Genomic DNA, 27,296 nt, shown 5'->3' with positions numbered 1-27,296 from the left:
ACATCTCATGTAGTTAATTAGGGGTTTCACAAAAGGCCTATAGATGTGGGATTCAGAGGAGTTCAGTTGCCGTGACTGCCACATGGCTTTCCGGTCGGGGGGGCTCCTGGATAAGCACAAAGCTCGCTTCTGCCTGGGGAGTGATATTGGAGACCCAGCCGTGCTTCGACAGGGTCGTGTGGAGTTCGCCAAACCCGAGAGGAGCACCTGGAGGGGGCTGGGGCCCAGCAGGACCACCACTCCTGCCCTTATCAGTGTGAGAATCCCTCTCTTCTATCTCTCTCTCACTCTCACATACAAACACACAGTTTCTTTCTCTCACTTCACCTAATGCACTGTTCCTCTTCTCACTTTGTCCTCTTATCTGACTGAGGTGTTTGAGCTGAAATTACAGTACTATGGGAGAGCTCATATTACAGTGACTAAGCTCACCCTGGACAAATCAAGCATAACATCTGTGTGTGTGTGTGTGTGTGTAGACATGTGTGTAGATATGTATGCCAACCATTATGGTGGACTTCAACTGTACTCTGCACAGCTATAGAAGTGTTTCAAGTCATTTGATATATGTCATGTTAGAAAACACATACAGTCTGAGTACCTATGGCCTCATAAAGCCATGAGTTTGAGTTCACCACCTCCATCTTCAACTACACAGCAGAGAGCGGCGTGTACGAGGCAGATTAAGGCAGGGGCCGAGGGGGGTGACCCCCAGGGCAGCACGACTGACAGCGCTGCTCTGAGAAGACTGACCAATGAGGTAAATGGAGAAGCACTAACTCAGAGGCCATACTAGGAAAAATCTCTGAGCAGGCTGGCCTTCCATCAGTACGAGTAGCAGTGTCAGCAACCCAGGCTGTGAAGAAGTAGCTGTCTCAACAATTTGGGGGTTTGGGGAACATTGATTTCTAGTGTTCATGCTTAGAGATGCATCCAGGACCACAGCATACCTCATGATACTGTACTAGAGTGAGCCAGTAGTTTTTATCTCAAGTTGTACTGTCTACACATTGCAAATATATACATATAGTTTCAGACACTTGCATGAGTGTAAGAGACATCACATATTCACAATGTTTCAGTTTCTCAAGCTAAGGATGTCCATTCAGGAGAGTATGAGCAGTCTGCCTCAGCAGCCAGTGTCAGAGGTGAGACCATTACTTCATTCCTGCCATGAAAATGACCTTACCTAAACAAACCTGAGACACACATTAGATCGTCCCTTCATTCCTAATACAGACATAATAAAGTGGCTTTGGCTTAGCTTTCTATTATTCTTACCTAAATAAACCTCAGCTATATGAGAGAATTTCTGCATCCTGTTACATAGCCAGTAAAGTTCAAGAAGCCACATATTTAAGTCTTACCCAAAGAAACCGAAGATACATGTGTATGCACATAACTAGACTGTTTTGAAAATCTCTCATGGTCATACTTCTGTGGATGGAGAGAGGATATAAAACAAGATGAGAATAAGAAAACTTTATTAGTTAGTCACTTGCATCAATATTCTATGAAGAGCAAAATCCTTTGTGAGCATGTGTGATGTGTTAAGAGTGTTTCAGCGGTCCCAGAGGTGTCTCAGGTGGCGCGCGGTGAGAGGCTGAGGGAGATGTGGGAGCAGCACGGCCACCAGCTGGCTGAGATCAGGGCCCACACTGGCCACCTGGAGCAGCAGAGGGAGGGTGAGGGAGGGGCCTCGCTCTGCTCACACTGCTCAATGGACCACTTGACACTCTGTTACAGTTTTGTTTTCAATCACTAACATGCTTTTGTCCAATCTGTAGTCACATTTTCAAAACTAAATACAATAGCACATTTTCCTTGAATTGTGGCCATGCCATTAACCCTTAGAACCCGATTGACGCAAAGTGCGTCAAAAAAACACACATTTTCTTCTCTGTTAAATTGCTCCGGATCTGTTCATCGCAGCGAGATGAAACCTTTATTGCATGACAGAGCAGAAGTGGGGCTTTCCAAGGACTACACACTTGCCTGTACGATCAAGTATGGGGGAAAAATCATGAAATTAAATCAAATTGCATCATATTTACAGTCTTCTCTGCGTTCACCTGCGCACCCATTACTCTCGTTTGAATTACTCGCGAACCCGTGATCGCATAGATATGGCACGCATGTCAGATGAAAGAGGATACTCAGAGCTATCATTTGATAGTACATTCTTCTGGGTTATAAAACAAACGAAGTGACAGCAAAATAATAACTTCATTGCTGGACTTACCCCATGTTTTTGTCTGTTTTTGTGGCAAAGCATGTTTATAATCCAACGCTATCGTGTGTTTCTCTATGGCAAAGCATGTTCATAATCCGGTTTTGAGATCCTAGCAAATTCCTGCATGGCATCCAATTCAAGGCTCACAATCCCAATCCCAAATGCATCCCAATTTGTTCAACAAAGAAACACCTGTTTTGCCTTTACTTTGTTAATGGCAATGCAGTAAAAAGTTGAGAATCATTATGAGTGCATACACCATAGGCACGCAGGCTAACACGCAACCTCGGGTCAAGTCAGGTCAGATCAGTTCGTGTCACAGATATGGAGTGCAGAAAGGTCATTTTGCATCACTAAATAAAAAATGGCATTTATTTCCGTAAATCACACACCACATATTTCTGTAAATTGCTCAGCCCCAGAGTATCCCTCCAACATTATATTGCCCGATTCAGGACAGTCTGCCCTACACACACATGAAATGCATGTAGAGCTATGAGCTTGCTGTGGTGAGATACATGTCGAAATATAAGACTTTTTATAATATGCTTTTTATATTTTAATTCTGTAACAATCCAAATAAAATCAATGCTAGTACTAATACATGAAATGATTGGCAGACCTGGATAGCCTAGACTCTGCTGAAAAAAACAATATATGATATGTGTGTGTGGCACTTACAATGACCAGAATAAATCCTTATGAATAAAGGTAGTGAAAATGTCCTAAATACAGCTTAGGGTTCTAAGGGTTAATTAACACAATTCATGTCGTTTTTCAGGCAATATGCAGTCAATGGACACATTTCTAAGATGCTTGCATTTTCTTTACATACAAGCGTAATACAAGTCTTATTTACAGTACAAATGCTTATACACAGCATGCCAGAACTGAAAACGTAATGTTCAAAACCTTATAGTTTAAACCTCTACTTCTGCAGCTAAAAAGCTACAGTATACACAATTGTGAGAGGTGTGCTCTCATGCTCACCATAGAGTGTGTGTGTGTGTGTGTGTGTGTGTGTGTGTATTAGAGATTGAACGGCGATTGGCTGCATTGTCTGGACTGAGTAGTACAGCTCATCTGGAGAGTCTGCTGCAGGAGTTGAGGGAGCAGGAGGAGAGGAATGAGGAGGCCCTGCAACACCTCAGAACACAGATCAGCGTCCTGCAGGCACAACAACAGCGGTGAGAGAGAGAGAGACAGAGAGAGAGAGGAAAAATGAGAACTACAGAAAAAGATTGAATGTACAGTATAAGGAAACACATTGAATGTAACCTCATGCGACCATTAGCTCATTTGTAAAGAGGGACAAGAGGCCGAGGAGAAGAGAGAGTGAGTAACTAGCTGCCAGCCCTCCTGTGTTATCTCAGAGCCAAAGACGCCGACGCTCCTCCAGACTTCCCTGAAGACAGAAGGACACAGCATGTTACTTTTGACCTCATATCCTCTGTGGATGGACCGCTCTCCAACCAAATAAGGTCAGCAGCGAGCTATCCAAACAACTATCACCAGTTCATCATGCCATTGGCCAGGATTCTCTCTCCAATCTCTGTAGGAGAAACGGGCCAAGTGACCACAGACCAAAATCCCTGTCTGTGCTGAGCTTATCAGGTTTCAGGTTGAAAGTCTTGAACTCCCCTCCATGATTGAATCCAGGCCATAAATGCTCAGACTCAGAATGAGATAGAATTTTATTTCTTTTTTAGACTTTTTTTTTTTGCTTCAGTCAGACTTGGTTAACTCTGCATGTATTTCCCTCTTGAAGCTATATGTGTGTCACTGTAAAACAATCAAAATCAGGCCCTTCTCCAACATGACTGTTTTCCTTTGCTCTGCTTCCTCTCCTGTGATGCCAGGTCTCTGAGGTTAGCTTACATGCAGTCGGGTGGTTCGGACCCGGAGATTCTGGCTCAGATGCATGACCTGCAGGCAGAAGCTCACACACTGGAACAAAGCCAGCTCAAAGAGGGCCACAAGAACAGCAAGAGAAGTGAGCGGCTAGGAGTATATCCATCCTGAATCCAAATGCATATTCATGTGCAGTGCAGCCTGTCCGTATTTGTACGAGGGTGATTGGCTATTTGTAGGAGGTTGATTGGCTATTTGTAGGAGGGTGATTGGCTATTTTCAGTTCAGTTCAGATCATTTACTTGTCACATAAAGTTACTATTTCACCCACAATTCCTATTATACATCTATACATCTGTTGGCAAACAGCTTTAAAACTGATAGCTCTGTTGTTTCAGTCATTCATTTGATCAGTGTCTTCCCTCCCTCCCTCCGTCCCTGCACACTCATCCGTCACTCCAGGAGTAAAACTCCGGCCGCAGGCTGCAGAGCTGACCTCACTGGAGTCGGACAACCAGCAACTAGAACAGGAGATCTTCAGGATCCAGTTGCTCCGGCAGAGGCATCGAGGGGAGGAAGGTGCAGCTGTTTGGCCTGTGTTGCTGTGTTATTGTGCTAGTTGATGTTGAGGCTCTCCAGTCACACTGACTGCCTATGTGAGATATTCCTGAGCTGCAAAAAAGTGAGCTAACAGTGGCCAAAAGTGTAAAAGAGTCTGTGTAGGGAGATGTTTTTTCCTTAGTAGGATACATGCTGATTACAAAAAGTCCAAAGAGGGCTTACATGGTTCTATTTACTTAGAACATTTTCCCGCTGCTACTATGGGGGGCTGGAATAAAAATCTCCATAGGGCTGCTGAGTAGGCCGGTCAGCTGAAGATGATCTGAAGCGCTGACCCTGAAATCTTAGCTATACTTCACTAGCACAATGGCTAAGTATCAGATAAAAACGTTGGTCCAGTGTTTTCTCACTGGTCCCTGCCGTGCCAGTAGCAGGTGCAGAGTTCCAGCTGATGCAGAGGCAGCAGCTGCAGCAGCTGGCAGGCCTGCAGGGGGAGATAGAGAGCCTACGTCATGAGGTGGCGAGGACCAGGGCAAACCGCCAAGCCCCTCCACCCCCACCCCCACCCCTCTTTCCTGGACCAGGGGCTCAGCTACACCCCTACGCTTCTCCGGTGAGTGCTTACTCCCAACACCAGAGGAATATGAGAGATTTGGTCTAATGGAAACTGTATAAATCACTGTGTAAGTCTCACACATGGTGGAGAAATGAATGTCTTTCTCTGTAAATCTTTCATTCAATTGTTTGTTTATTGACTCATTTAATTAATTAAACATGTGAGTGTGTGTACACTTCTCTACTATTTAGCAGCATTTCAGTTCAATTGAAATTCATCAGCATTCTAAGGTTATATTTACAGCTTTTGCAGATGCTTATTGCTTACACATGCAGTAGTTCCTATTAGTAATGATGTGCTGATAGTCTTCATTGGTGTGCTAAGCAGCAGCGTAAGGCACAGACTTCCCTGCTCAGTAGACATCTCCTGAACCCGCGAGACACACTGGGGCCTGCTCCATATGATCCTGCGTAAGTAAGCTTTCAATCTATGTTTGAATCTATACGTTTCTGTATGGTATGTTCATGAGTATCATGTGTTCATGTAGATGTTTGGTATGGTGTTTATGTATGTGTCTCTGTGAGGTGTCATAACATCTGACAGCCTGTGTGTGTATTGTTTTTCAGAGCTGGCTTTGTGATGTTCTACGATATGGTGGTTGGTGTGGATGCCACCCTCACAGCGCTGCGTCTGGTGGTAGGACTCTTCTGTCTGGGCCAGGAGCTGGGTCGCCCCACCCCCCTGCCCCCTGTGCAATGCCAACCTGCGGGGTCTCTGCCTTACCCCTACAGCATGCCCACTGGCAACTATGCCATCCTGTCTGCCAAGCAGCCAGTGCCCAGGTTAGAATAACAACTTGGTCTTTTAAAAGAGATTAGTCTATATTACTGTAGACTAATTTCATTAATTGAACTGTTCTGGGAAATGAGTCACACATTTGATACTGACCAAGGATTCAAGTTTAATAGTGAGTCTGAGGCACTCAAAAGGATATTTTCAAGTAGAAAGCCTTTATTGAGCTTGGCTATCAATTAAAATCATGCCAACATGTTTCAGCCAAAATGCCCATGCTCAGGGCAAGTTTAAAGACTGACCAAGGATCTTTGAACCTTCTTGAGCGCAGCCACAAAGCACCCTTCCATTGACTTGCATTGTGTTTAATACAGTGACGACTCGTGGGGCCCCATGGTATTACAAGAGAGCTGGGCTGATGCTTGCTGGTTTGCATGCTAACTTCGGTGGATATCTGAACAACACAGAGCATAGGCGTTTTTGACACTACGTCACAACAGTTCTATCTGTGCATTCTGTTGCTGTTTCTAGGTCATTTTTAAATCCATAGAATTGTATTAAAGATAATTGTGTCTAATATCATCATGAATGCTCCTCAAGGATCCAGCCGTCCCCCTCCCTTTCCTTGCTGGTGGAGGTTCAGGCAGCTGGAGGTCTGGACCCGTATGGTCAGGACCTGGTGTCCCGTGGTTGGACCCGGCTGCAACTCTTTGACCAGCACAACCAGGTGCTGAGTGGCTACTGGAGGGTGCCCATTAGGATCTTACCTGTGAAACCATCCCTGTCATCTGGACAGCTCAACTCAGTGTCTCAGGTAAGTACAGCTGTTCAATGGGCAACTAGGCTATATAAGCACCCTGGCACAAGACACCTCATAGATGGGCCGACATGGTGTGACACATTCACACTTACAATACCTCACCTAACCCAACAAATGAATGAACCTGAATATATTATGTAACCTCACTCATATACCTTGGCTGGCTGTACAATGTATCTCACACTGATGGTATTACTAGCAATATTGATTGAGCTGTTTTGTCATTGCAGCTAATGTATTCCCTATTTTTTACTGATAAATTGAAATATATATTGTTTATTTGTCTGTTATGAATTTGTCTATTTTTTACAGCTCGGTAATATGGAGTTATGCCTGAGAGTGACAAATGCACGTGATGGTGAGGTTCAGTCTCTTGCTGAAATTGATCCAAGCCACACCAGCCATTACAAGTACCCTGCCTTGGTAAGAGACATTCATTTATTCCAATCCTAAATCTATCCCCAAAAACGTGCTAAAACATTCACTTTGTTGGTACAAAGAGACATTTTACTAATGCCGAGGTGTGTGTGGGCTGAGTGACTTTGTTAAATAAGGTTGTTGTTTTTGCAGGCCTCTGGAACATATGGAGGGAGTGCACCACCTCACCTGACAGCATTGCAGCCTTTCTCCAATTCTGCTCTCTCTGCTCCTTCCTCTATCGATCAGGTGGACCCTCCCACTGTGGAGGAGTCCAGTCAGAGGTGAGAAAGAGATTTAGCCCCAACCCTCATGTGTCACTCAAATTCAGATCATTCTATCATTCTACTCATCCTTTTACAGACTGAAAGAACCCTCTTCTTTTAGACTGGTCTCTGGATCATTTGGCCTTATGTCATTTCAGTATTTCAGAACTCAGGGTTGGGGCCTCTTTCTCACTATGGTGAATGTTGATTGAAGTCTCTACATTAATGTGTCAAATAATTGTGGGGTGCTGATTCATGCATGATATTTGTATAAATTAATTTAAAATGATTGCCAATCTGGAACTCTTTGCCTATTTTGTTAAAGAACAGCATGCATGGTCTTAGCTTTTCTATGTTCTATGTATCTGAACTGTTTCATTTTATTTAGTTATCTATGTCAATTTGTGAAAGAGAGTGTTGACCACTCCCATTGAAACAACACAAATAACTCAATTAAATCACAATAATAAACTTTTTCATTAAAATAATTTTCTTTGTATCATCATTTTTTCATTCAAGCATCTGTTGATAAAATGATGGGATCATATCAGTTTTACTAATGTGGTTAAGGTAATTCAGTGCTGATTGCTGCGTTTGTCGGACTGTAGTGATCTACAATCTGTGCGAGAAGAGGAGAGGAAGATGGAATGCTTTGGAATCATCATAGACAGGGTGAAGGGGGCCGCATCAGGACAAGGCAGTGTCAGACTGACCGGCTACAGTCTCACATCTGGACAGGTGGGATCAGTTCTGAAACTATGGAAACATTACATTCAGTATATGTAATATTCAATTAAACTAAAGACTCACATATGATTGCATTAGACAGACAGTATTCACTTTATGTCATCTGACATTTATGGACCATAACATTCAAGGTCAAACTACACCTCAAGTACACTCACACACACAAGAATTGTTGATCATTTGCTTTAAAGGCTAAATGTGTGATTCTGATCAGTTCATTCATGCTCTTTGTAGGTCATCATGTGTGGACTGTCTGCGGTGCACTGCTCCACATCCACAGTGTCTTCCTGTATTACACACGGACACTTCATTTATGGAGAACAGCAGGTGCTTCTGCTCTCATACTGTTGTGTGTACACACTACTGCTCTTACCTGTCACACAAAAGACACACCCTTGGTTTCACTGAATAGTTGAATGTCAACACCAGAGAAAGCATTTAGACTTTCACTAATATTTTATGGACCTTTATGAAAATTAGTAAGTTCACCAGTATTGTATGGACTTTTGTTTGTTGCAATATTGTTGCCTTGCCTGTGTGACATGCATTAAAGGAGAGATCATAACACAACATATGACTTCCCTTCAGGCCTGCTTCCCTGCTGTCCAGCCAAGAGAGGACCGGATTCTAATTCTGCGCTTCTACCACCTGCCCACTGATGGTGCTGAGCTCCACAGAAGCCTCCTGCGGCAGAAGGAGGTGGCGCCCTGGGAGACTGCTGTGCTGGCGGGAAACCTCAGCAAACATGAGGAGTGTGTCGTAGCCTGGGGGGCCATCAGACTCACTAGGTCTACATGTGAGTTGTGTCAACATTCTGTGGTGAAAATGGGTATACAAAGTCTGATGAAGAGATCTGGATGTGGATTTGATTTCACTCTTTTCCTGATAAGCCCAGGGATCCAGAAGAGATGAGAGGGCGAGCCTCTGGAATACAGGCACTCACCTGGTGCCACTCTACTGCACACCTGTCCCTCCTGTCATCTCTCTCAGCCCACTGGTATGCAGCCACAGTCAGATTACATCACTCACCCCCATCATATTCAGTATCATTTTTTGTGGGCATGGATATTTGTCTTTAAAGCCTTATGTGAATGATTTTTCAAGTGTGTGTGTGTGTGTGTGTGTGTGTGTGTCTGTGTGTGTGTGTGATAGCCGGATGAGTGCCTGGTGAAGAATTTCAAGCCTTACAGTGTTGCTGAGATTCGACTGCACATCTACAGTGGACAGGCCACTCCATTCCCTCTCCCTCCTGAGTCACTAGTTCCTAGTGCTGACCAAAACCCACCCACACTGGGCTGTGAGGTTAGGGTCAATCACATAGCTGTGGAGACAAAACACTACAGTTATTCCAAATATATTTTAGCATTAACCCTCATATTAATTAATTAATTACACAAGATGAGTTTGTAAGGTGATCAGACTCAGTGAGTTTGTAAGGTGAACAGACTCAGTTAAAAAATGTCGCCGTATTCTTCTGGCACATTATACATACTATCCGGAATACTATTTGTTTATGCTCTGATGTCCCCAGGCAGGTTTCAGTGAGAGAGTGAGACCTCCAGTGCAGCCCTTCTGCCAAGGCAATGTGGTCATCCTGCACATAGATGGTGCCCGCTTCCTTCCAGACTGTTCCACCATCAGTAGGGTCATGGGTGGAGTCTTTGACCACCATTACAACCAGTGAGCCATATCGGATGATAACTTGGATGTATTAACACTGCTTTATAAGAGCCTCATTAATAATGTCACTGGAAACCGATGCACTTTCATATTGGGTTCATCCTGGCATCTACGTATTGATAGGCTAGTTTGCAGTGTATTGAATATAAATGTGCAAAGCAGAAAAATGTGTAAAATGTGGGTGTTTTCAGGGATGGATTACTGAACGGGCCTACTGGGCCCAGGCCCAGGGGCCCAAGGGGTCAGGGGGCCCTGAAGCCCAAGCCTTTGCATGGAATCATTGCCTTAATATCAACAAATCAGGATATAGGCTATGAATCTGATTGAATTTAGTATTGGCCATCTCCAAAATGCACCAGAATACAGGAAATCACATCAAACAAATTAAAAATTTTCTGGGGGAGGACCCCCAAACCCCCCCTCCCACATATACGAAAATGAGTGGGGGGCCCTTAATACATCTGTGCCCAGGGGCCAGAAAGTTCATAATCCGCCCATGGGTGTTTTTTCAGAGTCGGTCCTGACATAGCTACAGGGGTTGACTTGGACAGCAACATTCTCTTCCAACTTCTTCTACCGTTTTACTGAAGGTAAAGTGGAGAGTGAATGTCAGTAAAAAGCATGATGATCCGTGAGCAGCAGCCGTGATGCACAACAGCATAATAATGATGTACAACAGCAGCCGTGGAACCGAAAGATTGCCGGTTCAATCCCAGACCAGTAGGAAAAATGTGGGCGGGGGAAGTGGTTGAGCACTGCTCTCCCATGCCCACATCCACGGCTGAAGTGCCCTTGAGCAAGGCACCTAACCCCTCACTGCTCCCTGAGCGCCGCTGTAGCAGGCAGCTCACTACTCCGGGATTAGTAGGCGCCTCACCTCACTGTGTGCTCATTGTGTGCTTCACCTCGCTGTCCTCTGTGTGTCTCACTAATTCACGGATGGGATAAATGCAGAGACCAAAATCCTTGTATACGCAAGTATACTTGGCCTGTAAACCTGATTTACATGATTTGCATTTACAATTTATTGTGCCTTTGCTTTTCAAAGGTTTACACAGTGGATAAGTTTAGCCTGAAAACTGTGACCATTGGCTGGGCAGCTCTCGGACTGTTTGTGGAGTCTGGCAGTGAAACACAAGCCGGTATAGACACCAGTCCACAGCAGGTAACCATGGCCCGTTCATGTTAATGATTCTCATCTACTTACCAAAATGACTATGAATTCTTATGTATTCTACTTTATGTGAGTTGACACTCACATGTTGGACTTTATGTACTTATTGGACTCTTATTTGTTGGCTTGGTTGGCTCTCACCTTGGCCTGGTTAGTGGATTTGTTCACAGATGAATGTGCTGTTTATTCCACACTGCACATGTGTCCCCTGCTCTGGTGACAGGTGTGTCTGAATGAGGGGGCCCACCAGCTCAGGCTGTACCACCAGTGTCCAGCGACAGGCACTCCTCTCTCCTCACAGGCCTTGGCCCTCTCCAGCAGGTACAGCAACTCTAAACACTAAAGAGCTGGTGCAAGCCAGTTGTTTTTGAAATGATTGTTTATTTATTGAAATTATTGATTACATAAATTACAAGTAAATAAACTGATTACAAGTAAATAAACTGAGAAAAACACAAATTCATCCAATCATCCTAACCAATAAACATTTCACTGCAGATTACAATTGGAACCAATAGAATATGTTTGCGTGTTGCCATAGGGTTGTTCCCTGTGCCAGTGTGCTGGTGAGGGTGTCCAGTGCTCCGTCTGAAGGAGTTGGTCCTACAGAGCCCCAGAGCCAGCAGCCACAGCAGCTCTCCCCCAAGCTGAGCCCCTCTGACAGGGTGTTCTACTCCAGCTCTGCACGACTGACTCCTGGAGAAACACGGCTACTTGCTGCCATGATGCACAGGTTACATGAACCCTTAAACCTGTTCCTAGAGATACACTTGAGCAACTGACAAAAATACAGACAACATGCAGTATGTTGTCTTCAGCTGCAAACATAAAACTTTGTCATTTCATCTGTAGTGTGTGTGACATCTCTTGACTCTCTTGGCGTGTTTTAATAAATTACCATTATTGAATCTCCTATAGGTCATTTGTTAGTGTCCGAGAGACGGCCCTCTTTATCGCTGGGGACTCAGGGGGTCCGGACACAAAATCAGAACTGGAGATTGGTGATTGGATATTACAGAAACTGAGCCATGTGAAATACACTTGGCCACAGCCGTTTAATCTGAACCTAGTGTCTCACTACTCTCGTTCAGATGGCTTCAAAGTGAGTTGGAGGCACAAAGCCAAACCATTTGGTGCTGATCTTGTGACTGTGGGTGCAGGAGAGTGATGTGTGGTGATGTGTGGATGGAGGAGAGTGATGTGTGGTGATGTGTGGATGGAGGAGAGTAATATGTGGTGATGTGTGGATGGAGGAGAGTAATATGTGGGGATGTGTGGATGGAGGAGAGTAATATGTGGTGATGTGTGGGTGGAGGAGAGTGATGTATGGTGATGTGTGGGTGGTGTGCTCTGTAACTGCAGGTCTGTGTGGAGAGTGCTCTGAACCTGCCCTGGTGTGCCTTCCCAATGGGGATATGCACTCTTTGCCCTCCTGCTGCTGTTTACCAGGGTCCTCCCTGGCTTGCCCATGACCGTCCCAACTTTATCCAGTGCCTGGTTCTTAACAGCAGCTACAGTGCCCCCCAGTGGGCAGATGGATACATGGTACTTACAGATGTTTTATCTTACTGTTTTTGTTTTAAGAGGTTTCTAAATCCCCTCTTCCGAAATGCTTAATTAGACCGGTTACATGCTCTTGCACAATAAAGGAAACTGATCTTCCCTTGCAGTCTTTCCATCAGCGAGTGTACCACAAGTATATGACAGCCATCATTCACCTCTATGCTGTGTCTGTGGTTCCTATTGAGGCATCTGAACACATGCACGACAGCAACGACAATCAGAAAATTGAATTTAGTCTGAAACTTGGCCAGCAGTGTTGGACCGCTGTGCCCACCTTCACTCACGGATACTGCAATACAGGCCGCTACCAGCTGCCTCTTTTCACTGGTACACCATCACAGGTTGGAGTTTGTTTTTTATTTATTTAGGTTGGAGTTTGTTTCGGAGGAAAGATAATTTGTCATTTGTATAAGTTGCATTTATTTTAATGTTAAACAAACTACTCAATGATATTAATAATGAAAATGGTCACATCAGTATGCTCTGCCTCCTACTCCCTTTCTAGAAAGTGCTTAGTGCATTAAGAAATGGAAAATGCAAACATGTTCTGAAGGGTTTACTGCACAATAATGAGGTATGAAGCTTTCTTCTAAAGTAAACAAAACTCACTTGATATGAAAACAGTGAAGCTTCATTGGAGTCCCTCATTCTTCTGGCAGGTGCAGCTGCTCTCAGGAGCCAGTGTGTTTGTGAGGGTGGCCGATGGGCGCAGACATCAAGAGTTGGAACAACCAGCAGCAAAGGTTTTTTTTCCCCCTTTGATGTGAGGTCAGAACTAGATTAAGAGGCCATTGGTTTTATATACATTGTCCTCCCATCTTAAGGTACACACCTACAACAGATCTTAAGGTACACACCTACAAAAGGTCACTGCTTAAGAATTTAGTTTGAAGTGTTCATTGTACTAGGGTGATATTGAAGGGCATGATGGCATTGAAAGCCATGAAAGGATTTATCAATAACATTCAAGAAAGCAGTTTAATTAATTAGCAAAATGTGTTTTTCCATTAGGATGCACAAAGATCTTTCCTGCACTTCCTAAAAGCAGAAGACCCACTGAAGCTAACGTCCACTCCTCCCCTCCATCAGCTCATACCAGAGAGCCTCCGAAGCCAATCAGAGGTCTTCTCCAGGCAACTGGCTACACAGTTCAAACAGGTAACATTAACCTGTTAGGCCAGACAGACCACTTTTTACCATACATAAGCCTGCATACAGGATTACATTGCTTAACCCAAATAAACGTCAAAACCAACTTTATCCATCCCACTAGGTAGTGCACCAAGACCTGGGATACCAGTCCCTGAACAGGGAAGCGCTCAAGCCAATGGGTCCAGTCAGTGATGGACTGCTTTTCAAGGTTTAGAGAAAATGTCCAAGATAACTTCAGCAGTGTGTAGGTTTAGTGTCAATCTATGTACAAGGACAGAGTCCTATACAGCAGTGTTGCTCAAACGTTCAGACGAAGTACCACTTAACCAATAAAAACTCACGGACCACCTAGTTTTAAAAAAAAAAAAGAAAAAAAAAAAAGACCTAATTCAACAGTATATTACACAACAGGCCTACTTACTGAACCACCTTGCTCATCATCTTTGCACCTTGCTTGTTGTGTCAGAATTCATGATTTAAACTGGCATAGCTTACATAGGCAGTGTTGCAGAAATGTTTGGATTTACATACAAGTTGGTGCAATATTGCAAACTAATCTATATTAGATTTTAACTACAGAAAGCTTTCAAGCCAAGACCAAATCCAGTGCATTTTGATCAAGATTATGCTGCCAATTCCACAACATCTCAGAACTATAAAAGTACTACAAACTAAGGAATAAACAGCAATTGCATACCCTTTAACAGACCCCCCCCCCACCATCACAAATAACACATAATTTCTAATACAATCAACAGAAACTTAAAAATTGCTTTGCAAATATTCTTTATTGATTTTTTACTACAATTATACAAAAAAAATGGACAAGGAAGAAAAGATCATAGTGATGAAAAGGGACTTATTTACAACACAGAGGTTTTGTCTGAAGAGGGGGAAACATGCTCTGCTGGTAGAGGGATCACTGGTCACCAGGGAAATGGAATCACGCCGAGGCCTATGGGACAAGACACAACATTAACACACAATCAGCATAAAAACAAACTGAACAGATTCTAAAACGAGTCTGCCAGCCAACTCAAATTGCCCGTCTTGACAAGGCATCCCCTGTAGGGACACCCAAAAAAAAAAAAAAAAGCTGCTGCCTCCTTTCCTCCCTTCATTACAAAAGTCAGCGCTTTGAAACTGGACCAACACTGCATGGCAATGCAGAGGTTACTGGTGTAACTGATAGGAATTGGCTCTGGGCAGGACCTCTGGACCCCTCATCTAAAGTGGGGCAAGGAGATGTCTAGTAATCCTATCAACTCGCCTCCTGTTCCATTTTCTCCTGAACTCCATTGCCGTTGCTTGCGGAGTCTCCACTGCCATTTACTGTCGTCTCCTGTTTGACCTTTTTAGCTTCACTGTCCTGCTTTGGGCTCTCCTCCTCTGGTTTCCTCTGTTCCGGAACACAAAGCGGGACAACACATGGGTTTGGGTGCGTCGCTGGCGGGCCATCACACTTCACGCCTTCACTCACTACTTCCTCCAAAGCCACAACATCAAACATAACCAAGCGGCAAGCCAGAAAGCAAGCACAACTGCACATACTACTACAGCTGATTCACTAATCACAACACTAATCACAGCACAACGGCAAGCACAACCACCTCAACCACTCAAATCTCCAAGAAAAATGCCATTTACACATGCCAGAGAAATAAAAAGGGGAAGAATGGCATGTGATATGCCCTAAAGCTGATTAGATGGAAAGGGAGAGAAGCAGGTAGTTCCACTTAGCATATGGGAGAAATGAAATCGGCCAAGGAAGATGGATTGGATTTACGGTCCTGGACACTGCATACATGACTGACATTTAAGGGCATGCCATTTGCTCCCCGAGGTGGAGCTGAAAGCCTCTAGTCCACTCACCTTTTTCCTCACAAGGTGGGAGATGTCCGATGCTGATTTAGAGGTAGCCGCCACCCCCTCAGCTGGCTTTACTGGAATCTAAGGCAGATGTACATCAGTGATTCAGACCAATAACAAGAATAAGAGGGGTTTGGGTCGAGTCAGTGCTTACCTGGTTAATAACTGTGGAAGATGAAGAGGAAGAAGCACCGTTCTCAGTTGGGAATGCAGATGATGTAGAGGCCCCACCCTGAACACCATTAGGAGGGTAGAGGGAGAAAAACAAAAAAGATGCATTATAAGCTTCACACTTTTGGGAAAACTAGACCAGAAAGAAAAATCTAAAAACTTGAGACTTGCTCACCATGGTCTGCTGAATAGCGACAGAGGCAGCAGCAGCAGTCCTCTGGCTCTCCTTGGCATCCTCCACCTTCTCCTTGATCTCAGGCAGCAGCTGCTTCAGCTCCTCCAGCTCAGTTCGCTCTTCCTTCACAGCCTCCTCCTCCGCCTTCTCAATCACCGTCTGAAGCATGGCTACCACAGATCAGGCAACAGTTCACATTTGAGTTACAGATGTCATGTCACAACACTTGCCTTATACAAAAAGAGAATGTTGAGTGTACACATTTATTCAAATATGTTTAAGGGAGTTAAGAATCAGGACAATTTTAGCTCCGATGGCTTTTTTAAAAAAAAAAAAAAATTAAAAAAAAAGGTTGAGCACAGGGAGACATCTTACCCACTCTGGTCTCAATCACTTTAATGGAACTGCTGAAGTGGTCGATGGCCTGTCTGTACTCGTTTGTAAAACTGAAGGTTATGCCCAGCTGATAGTGAGTTTCTGCCAGCAGGCGACTGTGAGGTGGCAGGTGTTTGAGCTGCAGGGCCAAGCACTCCTGGAAGTCTTCAAGGGCCTGGCCATAGTTACCTTTAAAACAGAAGATGAGCAGTAAGCAACAGAACCCCAGCCTCATCCAGAAATGTAACCATGTCCAGGGTACATCAACTAAAGAGCATGTCAATTCCTGGGCACTAATACAAAAGAGGCTTGCATACCAGATTCAGTACCAACTTCTCCAAGCTTCAAGAAGATCTGTGCCATCATCAACTGGTCCTCCTTGACTTCTTTCCTATAGGGGGGGGAAAAAAAAAAAAAAAACACTTGTCTAATTCCTGATTCAAGATAGATGCTTGTAGACACACATGCACACCACACAGAGCCTTAGATAGGCAGATAAAGATACTTTATTGATCCCCAAGGGGAAATTACCTTTTGTAGATTACTTTAGCCACCTCCAACATCTCCCAAGCCAGCTGAAGGTTGCCCACTTCATCTTCACTCTCCTGTAAGAATGGAAGCAAGGAGGCATGTATATTTGAAGGAGGTTAGCATCATTAGCACGCTGCACAAATTTGTTCAAAACTGTTGCATTCAAATTGACTGCTAAATTCTAATCATCTCAATCCCGATGCAAATGGAAAACTATTTTCCAAGACTCAAACGGGCCTGTCCCAAGGAGAAAAAGTATTCATTTGAAACTTACACACGTGGGGAAACTGAACAGTCTAACCAGTAGACTAAACTAGCAAATTAAGCTACTTTGTTTACAATATTTCCAGGCTTCAACCAGTGCTGCTTTTCATTCAGACTTATGTGCACATTTATTTATTTGAGTTTTTCATGATTGTGTTGCTATTTCTTTTCTCTGTTTGCTTTGATTGATAACTGAGGTGATTAAAATCAGAGAAAGGTTAAGTTTAAAATAAGTGTTTAAATTGAACTTCATTATTGAAATTCATTATCGATAGACTGATATTAAATACTTATATCGTGATACAGTTCAGCCATATCGCCCAGCCCCATGTTACAGTTAAAGTTGAAGTCTAACAATTAACCAGACTTAAGTTCTTCTGACTAGCTGGTTGATCAATTACTAAATAAACATGCAAACCTTATCCTCAGCATTTCCTTCTCCATCACCATCTTCATCATCGTCATCCTCATCATCATCACCATCACCATCATCTGAAAGACAAAGGGAAATTAATCTATGGAAGAAAAATCACGCAAGCAGAGAGGCGTTGTGGGTGGAAGGAGGAGCAGAGCAGTGTTGTCCAAGTGAGGGAGCAGTGTCCACTGTGCAGCTAGAGAAATTGTGCAAACGAACTTCCACCAGACCCACACCTCATCCCCAGTGTTGCCAATTCCCAATCACTCCATTCTACCTCCTGCCATCTCTTCATCCTCAGGCTCTTCCCCATGACCATTTTCATCAGAATTCTTCACGTCATTCTCCATCTTGGCAGGCTCTTCCTCAGAGGCAGTCGTTTCAACTTTATCCCTGCAAGGAGACTCCTTCACACCATTTTTCATGGGTGACTCGGTGGCAGAAACACCATCTTTTTCTGGGAGATCTGTGGGCTTCTTAGGCTCCTTGGCAGACTCCTCCTCCCTGGTTGACTCCTTTGTCGGCTTCTCCACTGTTGGTTTCTCGGCCAGCTTTTCTTCCTCTGGCTTCTCGTCAGCCTCCTCCTTCACAGGGACTTCTTTAGGCACTTCAGGTGTTGCTTCCACAACCATTTCCCCTGACTTTTCTGTACCCTCCTCTTTAGACACTTCCTCTGCAGTTTTGTCTTGGGTCCCTTCGGTTTTCTCTGCATCACCATTCACGTTTTCCTTCTCAGCCATAGCATCGTAAACCTGCTCTCGAAGCTCTTCCCTAGTTTTTTCTACATAGCAACAAACATGTACATTAGTGCAGGCATATGTAGTCCCTGTGCCTGCTCAAATGTGCTGTAGTTACCTTTGACTATTGAAGTGTTAAGGCAAATTCTAAATGTAAAAATGAGCTGCTCAAACCAAAGCACGACTAAGGAAATAAAATAATAAAGTGGGACACCAACCATCTAGGTTATCTGCGCTTTCAATCTTGGAGTCATTCTGCTTTTCACCCTCCTCCGAAGACTCCTCTGGAACTCCATCCAAAGCATTGCCAAGAACAGTATTCTCCATCCTGCACCACAACAAACAGAACAAAAAAGAAACACAACAAAAACAATGGCCATTAACTGGACTCTTCTATTACAGGTAAACATTCTAGCATAAATAGAGCTCAGCAACTACTTTGCTCATACCTGGCAAGTTCCAGCAAGGCTTTTCCACAAAGGAAGAATGCTTCACCACATTCATCAGCAGTATCACCATACTTCTCGGCCCTAAACAAAGTAAGCTTCCTGTTATAAAGGAGAGTAGTGGTTTGAATTTAAAGAATAAAACCCAAACATATACATCTTACTCACAGCATGCCACAGGCTTCCTGGAACACACTGACTGCTGAGACTACATCCCCCATGACCATGTGCCTGTTTCCAGTGCCAATCAATTTCTTGGCCTCTTCCAGTACATCCTCTAGGCTGAGAAGGTAAGAACATGACAAACATGTTTTATTGTGTGTCAACAATTAGGGAAGTGTCTGAGTGTGCACGTGTGGACAAAAGCTTACCCTTCTGCTGCAGCAGCTGCATTTGATGAACAGGGTTTCTCATCCGTGCTGAAACAAACAACATTCATGTAATTCTAAGTTGTGTGTGTCGTCATAGGTTCTGTTAACGTAACTTGTTCTCAATATTCCAGGGCTACCATTTAGCATCAACCCAAAACCACACTAAAGTTATAGAAGTTCGTCGCTAACGACGCTCCCAAAAATGAAAGCGCTTATGCGCAATTAGCCATTAAAATGCGCGCGTATCGCCAGTAACGTTACACTAGCATAACGTTACGTGCTACAAAACTAGGTTAGCCAACTTACAGCAACCACACAAATGTTAACATTATGTCAACGTTACCGTTTTAATAACCATCGGCGTTTAGCCACAAACTGTGACGTTAGCCATCTCGACAACAGCAGCTAATGAACTAAAGCTAGCAGGTAAACTAGCCAAAGGAAACGGGCAAGTACTTGAGGCGGCTCGGGGTTTTCCAGTTCTGGAAAATAATGGAGCGTCTAGTTAGAAACGAAAACGGCAACTTCCTTGCGCAAAACATTGAAAGAACAACCCAGTTGGCACTAAAGCAACTCCCGCCAACTGAAAGTTGGTAGTGGCTTCCCACCACACTATCCGATTCCTTGCAATTAAACTAGCAGCAGCAAGGAATTCATACACGCCATTCTCCAGTAACGTTAGACGCTCACTTCGCATCTCTATTGCGTTAGCAAGCTAGCAAAGAAACAAAAATCACACTAAGCACACAGCCTATCAGCTACGTATTATACCAACTTTTAATTTTGCCCTTACCTTGCGGCACTGGAAGAAGCTGCAGTTTCCTCTGGCATGTTTTGATAGCTAGGAACACGGACACCGCAGACTACGGCAATTCCAGACGGAAATATGCTCAATGTATGGCAATCTGCGAAAAGATGGCAGGTTTCGTGCCTTGTTTCTTCACTTCGTCTTTGTTGGCGCCTTTAAATACAGATCCAATCCTCACTTCCGCTGAACTTTCACCCTTCGACAAAACGCGGGAGAATGAAATTAAAGGGAACGCATCACAGGGTTGTAGCAGAGCCCTTATGTAGCAACGGGCTCCTCCTGTGTTATGTTGACTCCAGAACTGACAAACCGAAACATATGGAAACATATTTTTTTATGTTTGGGTAAGTAACCCCTAACATAACACAATTCATCCATAGGAAAGGATGGTCTATTTCAGCTCATTTTAACACCAATATTGAATTCTGACCATTTACATTTCTTTTTTAAACACCTGAGAAATGGTCTTCCTCAAGTCTCAGCCCACCCAAATCTTTTCCTCTCTACATTGACCTTTGATTTATTCTTTTGCTCCTTTATTCCTCCGAAAGCTTCAATATTCTTCAATAATAATTAGCTTCAATAAACTCCAAATAAGATGGTGAGATAGAAATTACTGCAAAAATGTTCCTCTGGTTAGGGCCTAAACTTTACACTACCCCTGTCCCTCCTGCATTGGGACCATGCTACGGTGATTTTGCATTGTAAAGAATAGATTGTGTAATTGATTGATTGGCAACCCCATAAATTTACTTTAGTAATCTTCAGTGCTCCTGTCCGGAGTTTTATGTGTACTTGATTACTACACTCATATTCATACTCTACTTCAATTATCCACTAGAGCCATACTGTTAATCGAGATACAGACACAGGTCAATTCCTAGTGCTATAGGTAGGGGAATTCACAAAGTGACCAATCAACAACCAAGTCAAAAACACTGTCAAAAACAAAATCACAAACAAATCAATCTTTGTGAGCAAAAAACATCACCAACAGAAAAGCTTTCGAGCATTTCACTGGGGTTATCAAGCAGGCACCTTCCTTCATCTGTATTTTATTGAATTAGGCCCTTAAGAAAGTAGTCTGAACTAACCCAAAAATAGTGCAATAATAACTGAATGCAAAAAAACATGCTGACTGGACAGAGTAAAAACTTTATTTTGTGTAGTACATCTTAAGAAGAAGGGAACCAGATGGATGGGGTATAGGTTGTTTTCAAGGCACAGCAGCTATCAGCAAAGGATCTCAATATGGGTCATTGAAAGGGTAATGAGGATGTCCTGCATCCCTTGGTACTGGCTTCCCGTCCACCTGAAAGAGAAAAGATTTTCAGCTCAAATGTAGCAAAGAATGGTGGTTCACTAAAGATGCTCTGCATGAAGTAATTCCCAATATTCCTGCCAATGATTTGCAGCTGCATGGAACTTACTGTTATTGTTGGAACAATGTAGCGCCAGTTTCTATTCAGGGCGGTGATACTGCTTATCTCTTCTGCCTCGAGAGTAAAGTCAAACACCTGCCAACAAACATACATATCACTACACTATATTATTCTTAGGTATAGGTCTAAATGGATAATAGTAAAAATATTTACATCACAAAATCAATGTGTGGATATCTACCTGAATATTCTCTTTGATTCGTGATTCAGTCACACTCTTAGGAATAGTGACAACTCCTCTCTGGGTCTGCCATCTAAGAAATTCACACAATGCATTACCATCTCTGTGGATGTGACAGTAGCCCACCCAGCCCAATGGACACCTGTGAACAGCTCTTCCAATACATATTCTTTAACCCTTAGAACCCTAAGCTGTTTTTAGGGCATTTTCACTACCTTTATTCATAAGGATTTATTCTGGTCATTGTAAGTGCCACACACACATATTATATATTGTTTTTTTTTCAGCAGAGTCTAGGCTATCCAGATTTGCCATCATTTCATGTATTAGTACTAGCACTGATTTTATTTTGATTTTTAAAGAATTAAATTTTACATACTATTATTAAACTACTACATATTATAAAAATTCTTATATTTTGACCTGTATCTCACCACAGCAAGCTCATAGCTCTACATGCATTTCATGTGTGTGTAGAATTGCCATGTTGGAGGGATACTCTGGGGCTGAGCAATTTACAGAAATATGTGGTGTGTGATTTACAGAAATAAATGCCATTTTTTATTTAGCGATGAAAAATGACCATTCTGCACTCCATATCTGTGACACGAACCGATCTGACCTGACTTGACCCAAGTTTGCCTGTTCGCATGTGTGACTATGGTGTATGCACACATGATGATTCTCAACTTTTTACTGCATTGCCATGAACAAAGTAAAGGCAAAAAAGGTGTTTCTTTGTTGAACAAATTGGGATGCAATGTGAGCCTTGAATTGGATGCCATGCAGGAATTTGCTAGGATCTCAAAACCGGATTATGAACATGTTTTGCCATAGAGAAACACACGATAGCGTTGGATTATAAACATGCTTTGCCACAAAAACAGACAAAAACGTGGGGTAAGTCCAGCTATATGAAGTTATTATTTTGCTGTCACTTCGTCTGTTTTATTAGCCTGGCTAGCGCCACCACTTCTCAATGAGACGTGGTCTGGGAACCAAACGTTCATTTTCTCGTATTTGAAAAAAATGCCCAGATCCGTTTATTGGGTGCCACGGATGTCTATCAAATGCGTCTGTGCATAGCTCATCATCGTCTTGCTTTCCCCCCTGTTCTGTGATTGGTTCCCTATCTCAGGCGAAAATTTGCTCCATGGTCTCCAGGCTGCCTTAGCAGCGTGAATCAAATCGCGCGCAAGGCAGCATGGGAACACCAGGCTACTGTTTTATAACCCAGAAGGATGTATTTGGTATCAAATGATAGCTGTGCCATCTCCTCTTTCATCTAACATACGTGGCATATATATCCGATCACGGGTCCGCGAGTAATTACTCCGAGAGTAATGGGTGTGCAGCGTTGGTTTGTGTACATGACGTTAATATTTTGCAGTCACTTCGTCTGTTTTTATAAGCCAGAAAGATCGATATCCAATGGATAGCCTTGTTTCTCCTCTTTCATCTGATATGCTTACCATATCTATGCGATCACGGGTTTGCGAGTAATTCAAACGAGAGTAATGGGTGCGCAGGTGAACGCAGAGAAGTATAGACTGTAAATATGATGCAATTTGATTTAATTTCATGATTTTTTTTTATTTTCATACCTGATCGTACAGACAAGTGCGTAGTCTCTTTGGAAAGCCCCACTTCTTCTCTGTCATGCAATAAAGGTTTTATCTCGTTGCGATGAATAGTCGCGGAGCAATGTAACAAGGAAAGAAAGGGTGTGTTTTTTGACGCACTTTGCGTCAATCGGGTTCTAAGGGTTAAGGCAAATGCTAAGAAGTTTGCATTTGCAGGCCTACCTTAGAATGATTTGTGCAGGTGTTTTGTTGTATTTCTTGGCTAAAGTGGCAATAGCAGGTTCCTCCAGCAGCACAGGTTCATCTGGGTGTTTCCAGGCTCGATCAGGTGACCCCAGGGGGCTGTAAGCAGTCATCACTAAACCCCTGTCCTTGCAATGGGTAAGCAGTTCCACCTGTGCCAAGTACGGGTGGCCCTCCACCTGAAGTAGACACAGTCAGAGAACATCACATCACACTAAATGAGTCGGCTGATGGTATAATCAAATCAGACTCACAGCAAAGTGATATGTGTGCTTGCTGAGAGATGAATTCCCTAACACTGATATTATTATTCTATTCTTTGTACATGGCGAGCTACTTAAGAAATTAAGGAGTTGAGTTTTGTCATAGAGGAAAAAGAGGAAAAGGAGTATAATAGAGAGAACAAAACAAAGAATAAATGGTTCACTTCACATTATGAAATCTCACCTGAAGCACAGTGGGTTTAATGCTGGCCACAGAAAGGACGTCATCAATCTGGCGGCTGTTGAAGTTAGAGAGTCCGATAGCTCTCACCAGACCTTTTCCTACCAGTTTCTCCATGGCAGCCCATGTAAGCTTATAGTCTATGTCATCATAGAGAATGGTGCCATCCTCCCTCTTAGGAAATGGTGTATCCCCCTGTCTGATCAGAGACAACGTATGCATATTCAGTATTAGAATATCCTGTCGAAATTCCCCAAGATCATTAACAAGACAGGTGAACCATTTTCAATTTCACCTGTGGTCTGAATGTTAATGGGTCAATAAAATTTCCAACATCAAATACACAGCACATGAAAACATTCAGTCTTTCTCCTTTGGTCTCTTCCAGATCAAATCTAAACATGCTAAATTAGACTGATTAGAGCTTTAAAGGCTGATGTAAAATGGTTTATTCATCGAGAAATATTTCCTAGTCAGTCATGGAAAGAAAAAGCACCAGTGTGTGACCCTCTCTGAAGTGACTCACTGGAAGGCATAGGGCCAGTGGATGAGATAGAGGTCCAGATACTCCAACCTCAGGTCCTTCAGGGTTTTCAACAGAGATGGCTCCACATCTTCAGGGTGGTGGCGTGTGTTCCACAGCTTGGATGTGATGAACACGTCTTCCCTCCTCAGGCCCTATGGTATGATGGCAGAGAAGGACACTCAAATCAGCCCTGCCTTTTCATATACTGTAGTGTTGAAACATGTAACTATAAAAACACATAGACCTACTTTTAGTGATAAAACATTGCAAGTGAATGTTTGGATGATGGTATCACAATTACACAATCATTGAATCTCCTAAATATTTGTTTTTAAATATCATGTCAAAACCAGCAAACTGCTCCTTTAAAAGAGGATGGTGTCACTTGTTTTAATGGAAACTGGGAACACCTTAGTTGGACACACCTTACTGTTGATACAGTACATATGTGTTGATTTTCAATTACTGTTAGCAGCAATAGGTTGTGTTGGACACTTCTAAGCATGACAACAATTTATACAAAAAACGCCACATTTTGTTAAGATAAGAGTTAAGGTGCTAGTTAAATCAAAATTAATTATGCTAACTCACTTTGTCAGGTCCAAGGGCCTCTTGCAAAGCTTCTCCGATCTCTGACTCATTACCATAGATTGCAGCACAGTCAATATGCCGATAACCAGACTGCAAAGCCCAGATTACTGCTTGCTTCACCTAGAACAATAATTAAATAAAACATACATATAACCGGTCATGCCTTTTAAGGTATTGGTTGTAAAGAGGGATGGTCTTTCAAAAGTAGTTTGATGACCCACCTTTCCCGGTTCACTCTTCCATGTCCCAAGTCCCAAGAGGGGCATCTTCCTTCCTGTGTTCAAAACTGCAAAGTCGTTCATCCTGGCCTGGTGAACCTGAAAGTACATGAGCAAAATAACACTGGTATACTGTAGTCTGATTTAATTTAAGTTGATGACATTTTCCTACTGCCAGTGCAAGGATATTAACAAGAGACTGGTATAGCTTGAGGCCAAGCTTGTACCAACTGACTCATAGTATTGTTGTAGGAAGACTGCACCTCCCATTCTCGGTCAAGAAAAGGGGAAGACTAGATTCAGTCAGCTGATCCCGAAGTGTCTGCCAACAGAGGCAGACATATAGGTTTATGCAGACAATGCAGTTTTTTCTCAAAGCTTTACTTTTGCCTGACTCCCCAATAACTATTGTGAATTCGCTTCAAACACACAATGTAGAAATGTGACAGTATCTGCGTCAAACCTAGAGCTTTTAACCTGTAAAGTTAACAATAAAAACACTAATCTGATGCCTGGGTATTAGCCTACCCTTATATGACATTTTGCGAGACATAGAATATGAGCGTGGAAAAACACAAAATTGCCTGGATCTTGCGGTTCACGTATTCGGTTTTTGTCATGACAGCTAACGTAGTAAATCAACCAACTTGTGTCACTCTGCCAACTGGTCAGACAGTTCAAAATGGTCAGGTGTGTTGTCACTTCTGTACGATCAGTGTAAAATAGCAGTTAACTTACCAGTCTTTGACAGGGAAACTTATATGCACGGACAAAAGAAAAACGGGTGCATACAAATATATGCTGCATTTTGATTAGCTCCAATCTGATAGACTAGCCAGTTGATCCGAACAATTACTTTAAATAATTTATACTTACAGCTCTGGCAAAAGAAAATGATCACACGCGTACGTCTCAGTCCAGCTGTGTGTTTTTTTGGAAATATTTTATTCATTTTTGTGCACTACATTTTCCGGATATTTCCGCTTCCGGTCTTGTGATTCCTCCCTCTTGTCTTGAACGCTGTCACTCCCCGATGTGAGCCTTTCTTTTACTGTCTATGGATGTGAGTCGCTACCCGATGTGAGTCACGCATGCTCAGATTGATAGGTTTTACGGCACAACGCCAAGGGATCCGACTGAAATCCATAAAATAATTAACTTTTCTGTTTCAAAAACGTTTTAGCTATCTAAGATTGTTTGATTGCTAACGTTAGCAAACGCCATTCAAGTGACAGCCTTTGTTGTGCTTGATTGCTTACTTACTTACCAGCAGTGAACAAACTTCGTTATAGGTCAATTTTTATTGATATTACAGAAGTCTCTCGCTAGCAGGCTACTTCAGCCTCTAATCTGGAACTGACATTAGAGATCATGCCGTGAAAATGTGATGCCTTACGCTAAATAATACATTACTGCTGTGTAGGCTAATGTCAGAGAATGTCTAATAAAGGGAGAACTGCCACTCTCGGAGAACTTCCGGTTTCTGAACTGGTTGCAGTTCCTTCTGTGGTTCCACATGAGGGCGCTCGTCCACGAGTGCAGAATGAATGGAGGTCTATGGAGCTGTACCCCTCAAAATCCACTTTTCTCGGGATATATATATTTTTTAAAGTAATTTGAGTATTGTATTCGAAAGGGGAGGCAAAGAAAATACACTTGGTTGAGTATTATATTTTTTAAAGTCACTTAATTGTTCTAAAAAGCCTTTCAAATGTGTCAATGACGTCATTCATTAGCACAATGCTAGCGTGTTATGTGCAACAACGACCCAACCTTTAAGAAATCAAAAGGACATAAGTACTCGTTCATTCAACTTTTGACCTATAACCCATGTTGAAGTTATACAAACTACAATCAAATCTGAGATTTGTCAACGACAATCAGGTGAAAGAGACAAATTTAGCCGTCTAGCTCCATTGACTCCCATTTATTCTGCACTCATGGCGATCGCCCCCAGTGAAACTCTGGTGGAACTGCATCCAAAATTCGGTACAATGGGACTTAATACAGAGTGGCAAGGCTCTCCGTAGATGGGCTCTGCTAATGTCATTATTCTGTGGCTAACAGCACTGGTAGTCGCAAAGTAGCAAAGTG

At 43.0% G+C, this 27,296-nt stretch overlaps 4 protein-coding genes across 8 annotated transcripts; 2 read left to right on the top strand and 2 right to left on the bottom strand.

Moving 5' to 3' along the window:
- Nucleotides 1-43: 43 nt before the first annotated feature.
- On the top strand, nucleotides 44-10,015 carry ccdc17 (coiled-coil domain containing 17). Its single transcript, XM_042056933.1, has 19 exons — nucleotides 44-256; nucleotides 662-760; nucleotides 1,083-1,148; nucleotides 1,556-1,685; nucleotides 3,267-3,420; nucleotides 3,607-3,714; nucleotides 4,093-4,226; nucleotides 4,547-4,663; nucleotides 5,077-5,258; nucleotides 5,586-5,671; nucleotides 5,828-6,043; nucleotides 6,594-6,807; nucleotides 7,126-7,236; nucleotides 7,384-7,514; nucleotides 8,105-8,234; nucleotides 8,853-9,039; nucleotides 9,134-9,240; nucleotides 9,396-9,545; nucleotides 9,775-10,015. The coding sequence occupies exons 1-19, from the start codon at nucleotides 44-46 to the stop codon at nucleotides 9,925-9,927; spliced, it is 2,688 nt and encodes an 895-aa protein (XP_041912867.1). The 3' UTR covers nucleotides 9,928-10,015.
- A 465-nt stretch (nucleotides 10,016-10,480) lies between these two features.
- LOC121678148 lies at nucleotides 10,481-14,032 on the top strand. The gene is made up of 11 exons (XM_042057396.1): nucleotides 10,481-10,513; nucleotides 10,972-11,088; nucleotides 11,321-11,418; nucleotides 11,639-11,830; nucleotides 12,016-12,199; nucleotides 12,460-12,642; nucleotides 12,768-13,001; nucleotides 13,166-13,234; nucleotides 13,320-13,403; nucleotides 13,672-13,818; nucleotides 13,934-14,032. The coding sequence occupies exons 4-11, from the start codon at nucleotides 11,820-11,822 to the stop codon at nucleotides 14,024-14,026; spliced, it is 1,005 nt and encodes a 334-aa protein (XP_041913330.1). The 5' UTR covers nucleotides 10,481-10,513; nucleotides 10,972-11,088; nucleotides 11,321-11,418; nucleotides 11,639-11,819; the 3' UTR covers nucleotides 14,027-14,032.
- Nucleotides 14,033-14,581: 549 nt separating this feature from the next.
- LOC121677918 (nuclear autoantigenic sperm protein (histone-binding)) lies at nucleotides 14,582-20,147 on the bottom strand. Of its 4 annotated transcripts, none has more exons than XM_042057072.1 (15): nucleotides 19,960-20,147; nucleotides 19,167-19,214; nucleotides 18,964-19,077; nucleotides 18,799-18,879; nucleotides 18,568-18,677; nucleotides 17,890-18,393; nucleotides 17,616-17,689; nucleotides 16,934-17,007; nucleotides 16,720-16,793; nucleotides 16,403-16,591; nucleotides 16,028-16,197; nucleotides 15,836-15,913; nucleotides 15,685-15,762; nucleotides 15,083-15,211; nucleotides 14,582-14,767 (listed from the first exon to the last, which is right to left on the bottom strand). In XM_042057072.1, exons 1-15 carry the CDS (start codon nucleotides 19,995-19,997, stop codon nucleotides 14,756-14,758), a joined length of 1,773 nt encoding a protein of 590 aa, XP_041913006.1. In that variant the 5' UTR covers nucleotides 19,998-20,147; the 3' UTR covers nucleotides 14,582-14,755. The 4 variants fall into 4 exon arrangements, with proteins under 4 accessions (XP_041913006.1, XP_041913008.1, XP_041913007.1 ...); XM_042057074.1 differs by having other exon boundaries at nucleotides 18,028-18,393; XM_042057073.1 differs by lacking the exon at nucleotides 15,083-15,211.
- A 962-nt stretch (nucleotides 20,148-21,109) lies between these two features.
- akr1a1b (aldo-keto reductase family 1, member A1b (aldehyde reductase)) lies at nucleotides 21,110-26,234 on the bottom strand. 2 transcript variants are annotated; one of them, XM_042057077.1, is made up of 9 exons: nucleotides 26,079-26,234; nucleotides 25,206-25,301; nucleotides 24,985-25,104; nucleotides 24,394-24,545; nucleotides 23,871-24,066; nucleotides 23,403-23,602; nucleotides 21,598-21,670; nucleotides 21,405-21,491; nucleotides 21,110-21,286 (listed from the first exon to the last, which is right to left on the bottom strand). In XM_042057077.1, exons 2-9 carry the CDS (start codon nucleotides 25,284-25,286, stop codon nucleotides 21,221-21,223), a joined length of 975 nt encoding a protein of 324 aa, XP_041913011.1. In that variant the 5' UTR covers nucleotides 25,287-25,301; nucleotides 26,079-26,234; the 3' UTR covers nucleotides 21,110-21,220. The 2 variants fall into 2 exon arrangements, with proteins under 2 accessions (XP_041913011.1, XP_041913010.1); XM_042057076.1 differs by lacking the exon at nucleotides 26,079-26,234 and adding an exon at nucleotides 25,941-26,029.
- Between the last annotated feature and the right edge of the window lie 1,062 nt (nucleotides 26,235-27,296).

The sequence above is a fragment of the Alosa sapidissima genome, chromosome 12 (assembly GCF_018492685.1).
Source record: "Alosa sapidissima isolate fAloSap1 chromosome 12, fAloSap1.pri, whole genome shotgun sequence".
Taxonomy (NCBI): Eukaryota; Metazoa; Chordata; class Actinopteri; order Clupeiformes; family Clupeidae; genus Alosa; species Alosa sapidissima.
The sequence above is the reverse complement of the archived record's forward strand: the minus strand, read 5'-3'. Positions and strand labels throughout refer to the sequence as shown.

Coding starts and splice junctions, on each gene's coding strand:
- LOC121678148 (XM_042057396.1), top strand. Junction 13,235..13,319: donor GTTTACTGCACAATAATGAG/GTATGAAGCTTT, acceptor TTCTTCTGGCAG/GTGCAGCTGCTCTCAGGAGC. Junction 13,404..13,671: donor TGGAACAACCAGCAGCAAAG/GTTTTTTTTCCC, acceptor TTTTTCCATTAG/GATGCACAAAGATCTTTCCT.
- akr1a1b (XM_042057076.1), bottom strand. CDS start 26,009: ATGCAGCATATATTTGTATGCACCCGTTTTTCTTTTGTCCGTGCATAT. Junction 24,067..24,393: donor CACTGGCCCTATGCCTTCCA/GTGAGTCACTTC, acceptor GTCTCTGATCAG/ACAGGGGGATACACCATTTC. Junction 23,603..23,870: donor TTAAACCCACTGTGCTTCAG/GTGAGATTTCAT, acceptor TGTCTACTTCAG/GTGGAGGGCCACCCGTACTT.
- LOC121677918 (XM_042057072.1), bottom strand. CDS start 19,997: ATGCCAGAGGAAACTGCAGCTTCTTCCAGTGCCGCAAG. Junction 18,678..18,798: donor GCCTTGCTGGAACTTGCCAG/GTATGAGCAAAG, acceptor GTTGTGGTGCAG/GATGGAGAATACTGTTCTTG. Junction 16,198..16,402: donor AGTGATTGAGACCAGAGTGG/GTAAGATGTCTC, acceptor GATCTGTGGTAG/CCATGCTTCAGACGGTGATT.
- ccdc17 (XM_042056933.1), top strand. CDS start 44: ATGTGGGATTCAGAGGAGTTCAGTTGCCGTGACTGCCACATGGCTTTC. Junction 5,672..5,827: donor CCTGCTCCATATGATCCTGC/GTAAGTAAGCTT, acceptor ATTGTTTTTCAG/AGCTGGCTTTGTGATGTTCT. Junction 9,241..9,395: donor TCATCTCTCTCAGCCCACTG/GTATGCAGCCAC, acceptor TGTGTGTGATAG/CCGGATGAGTGCCTGGTGAA.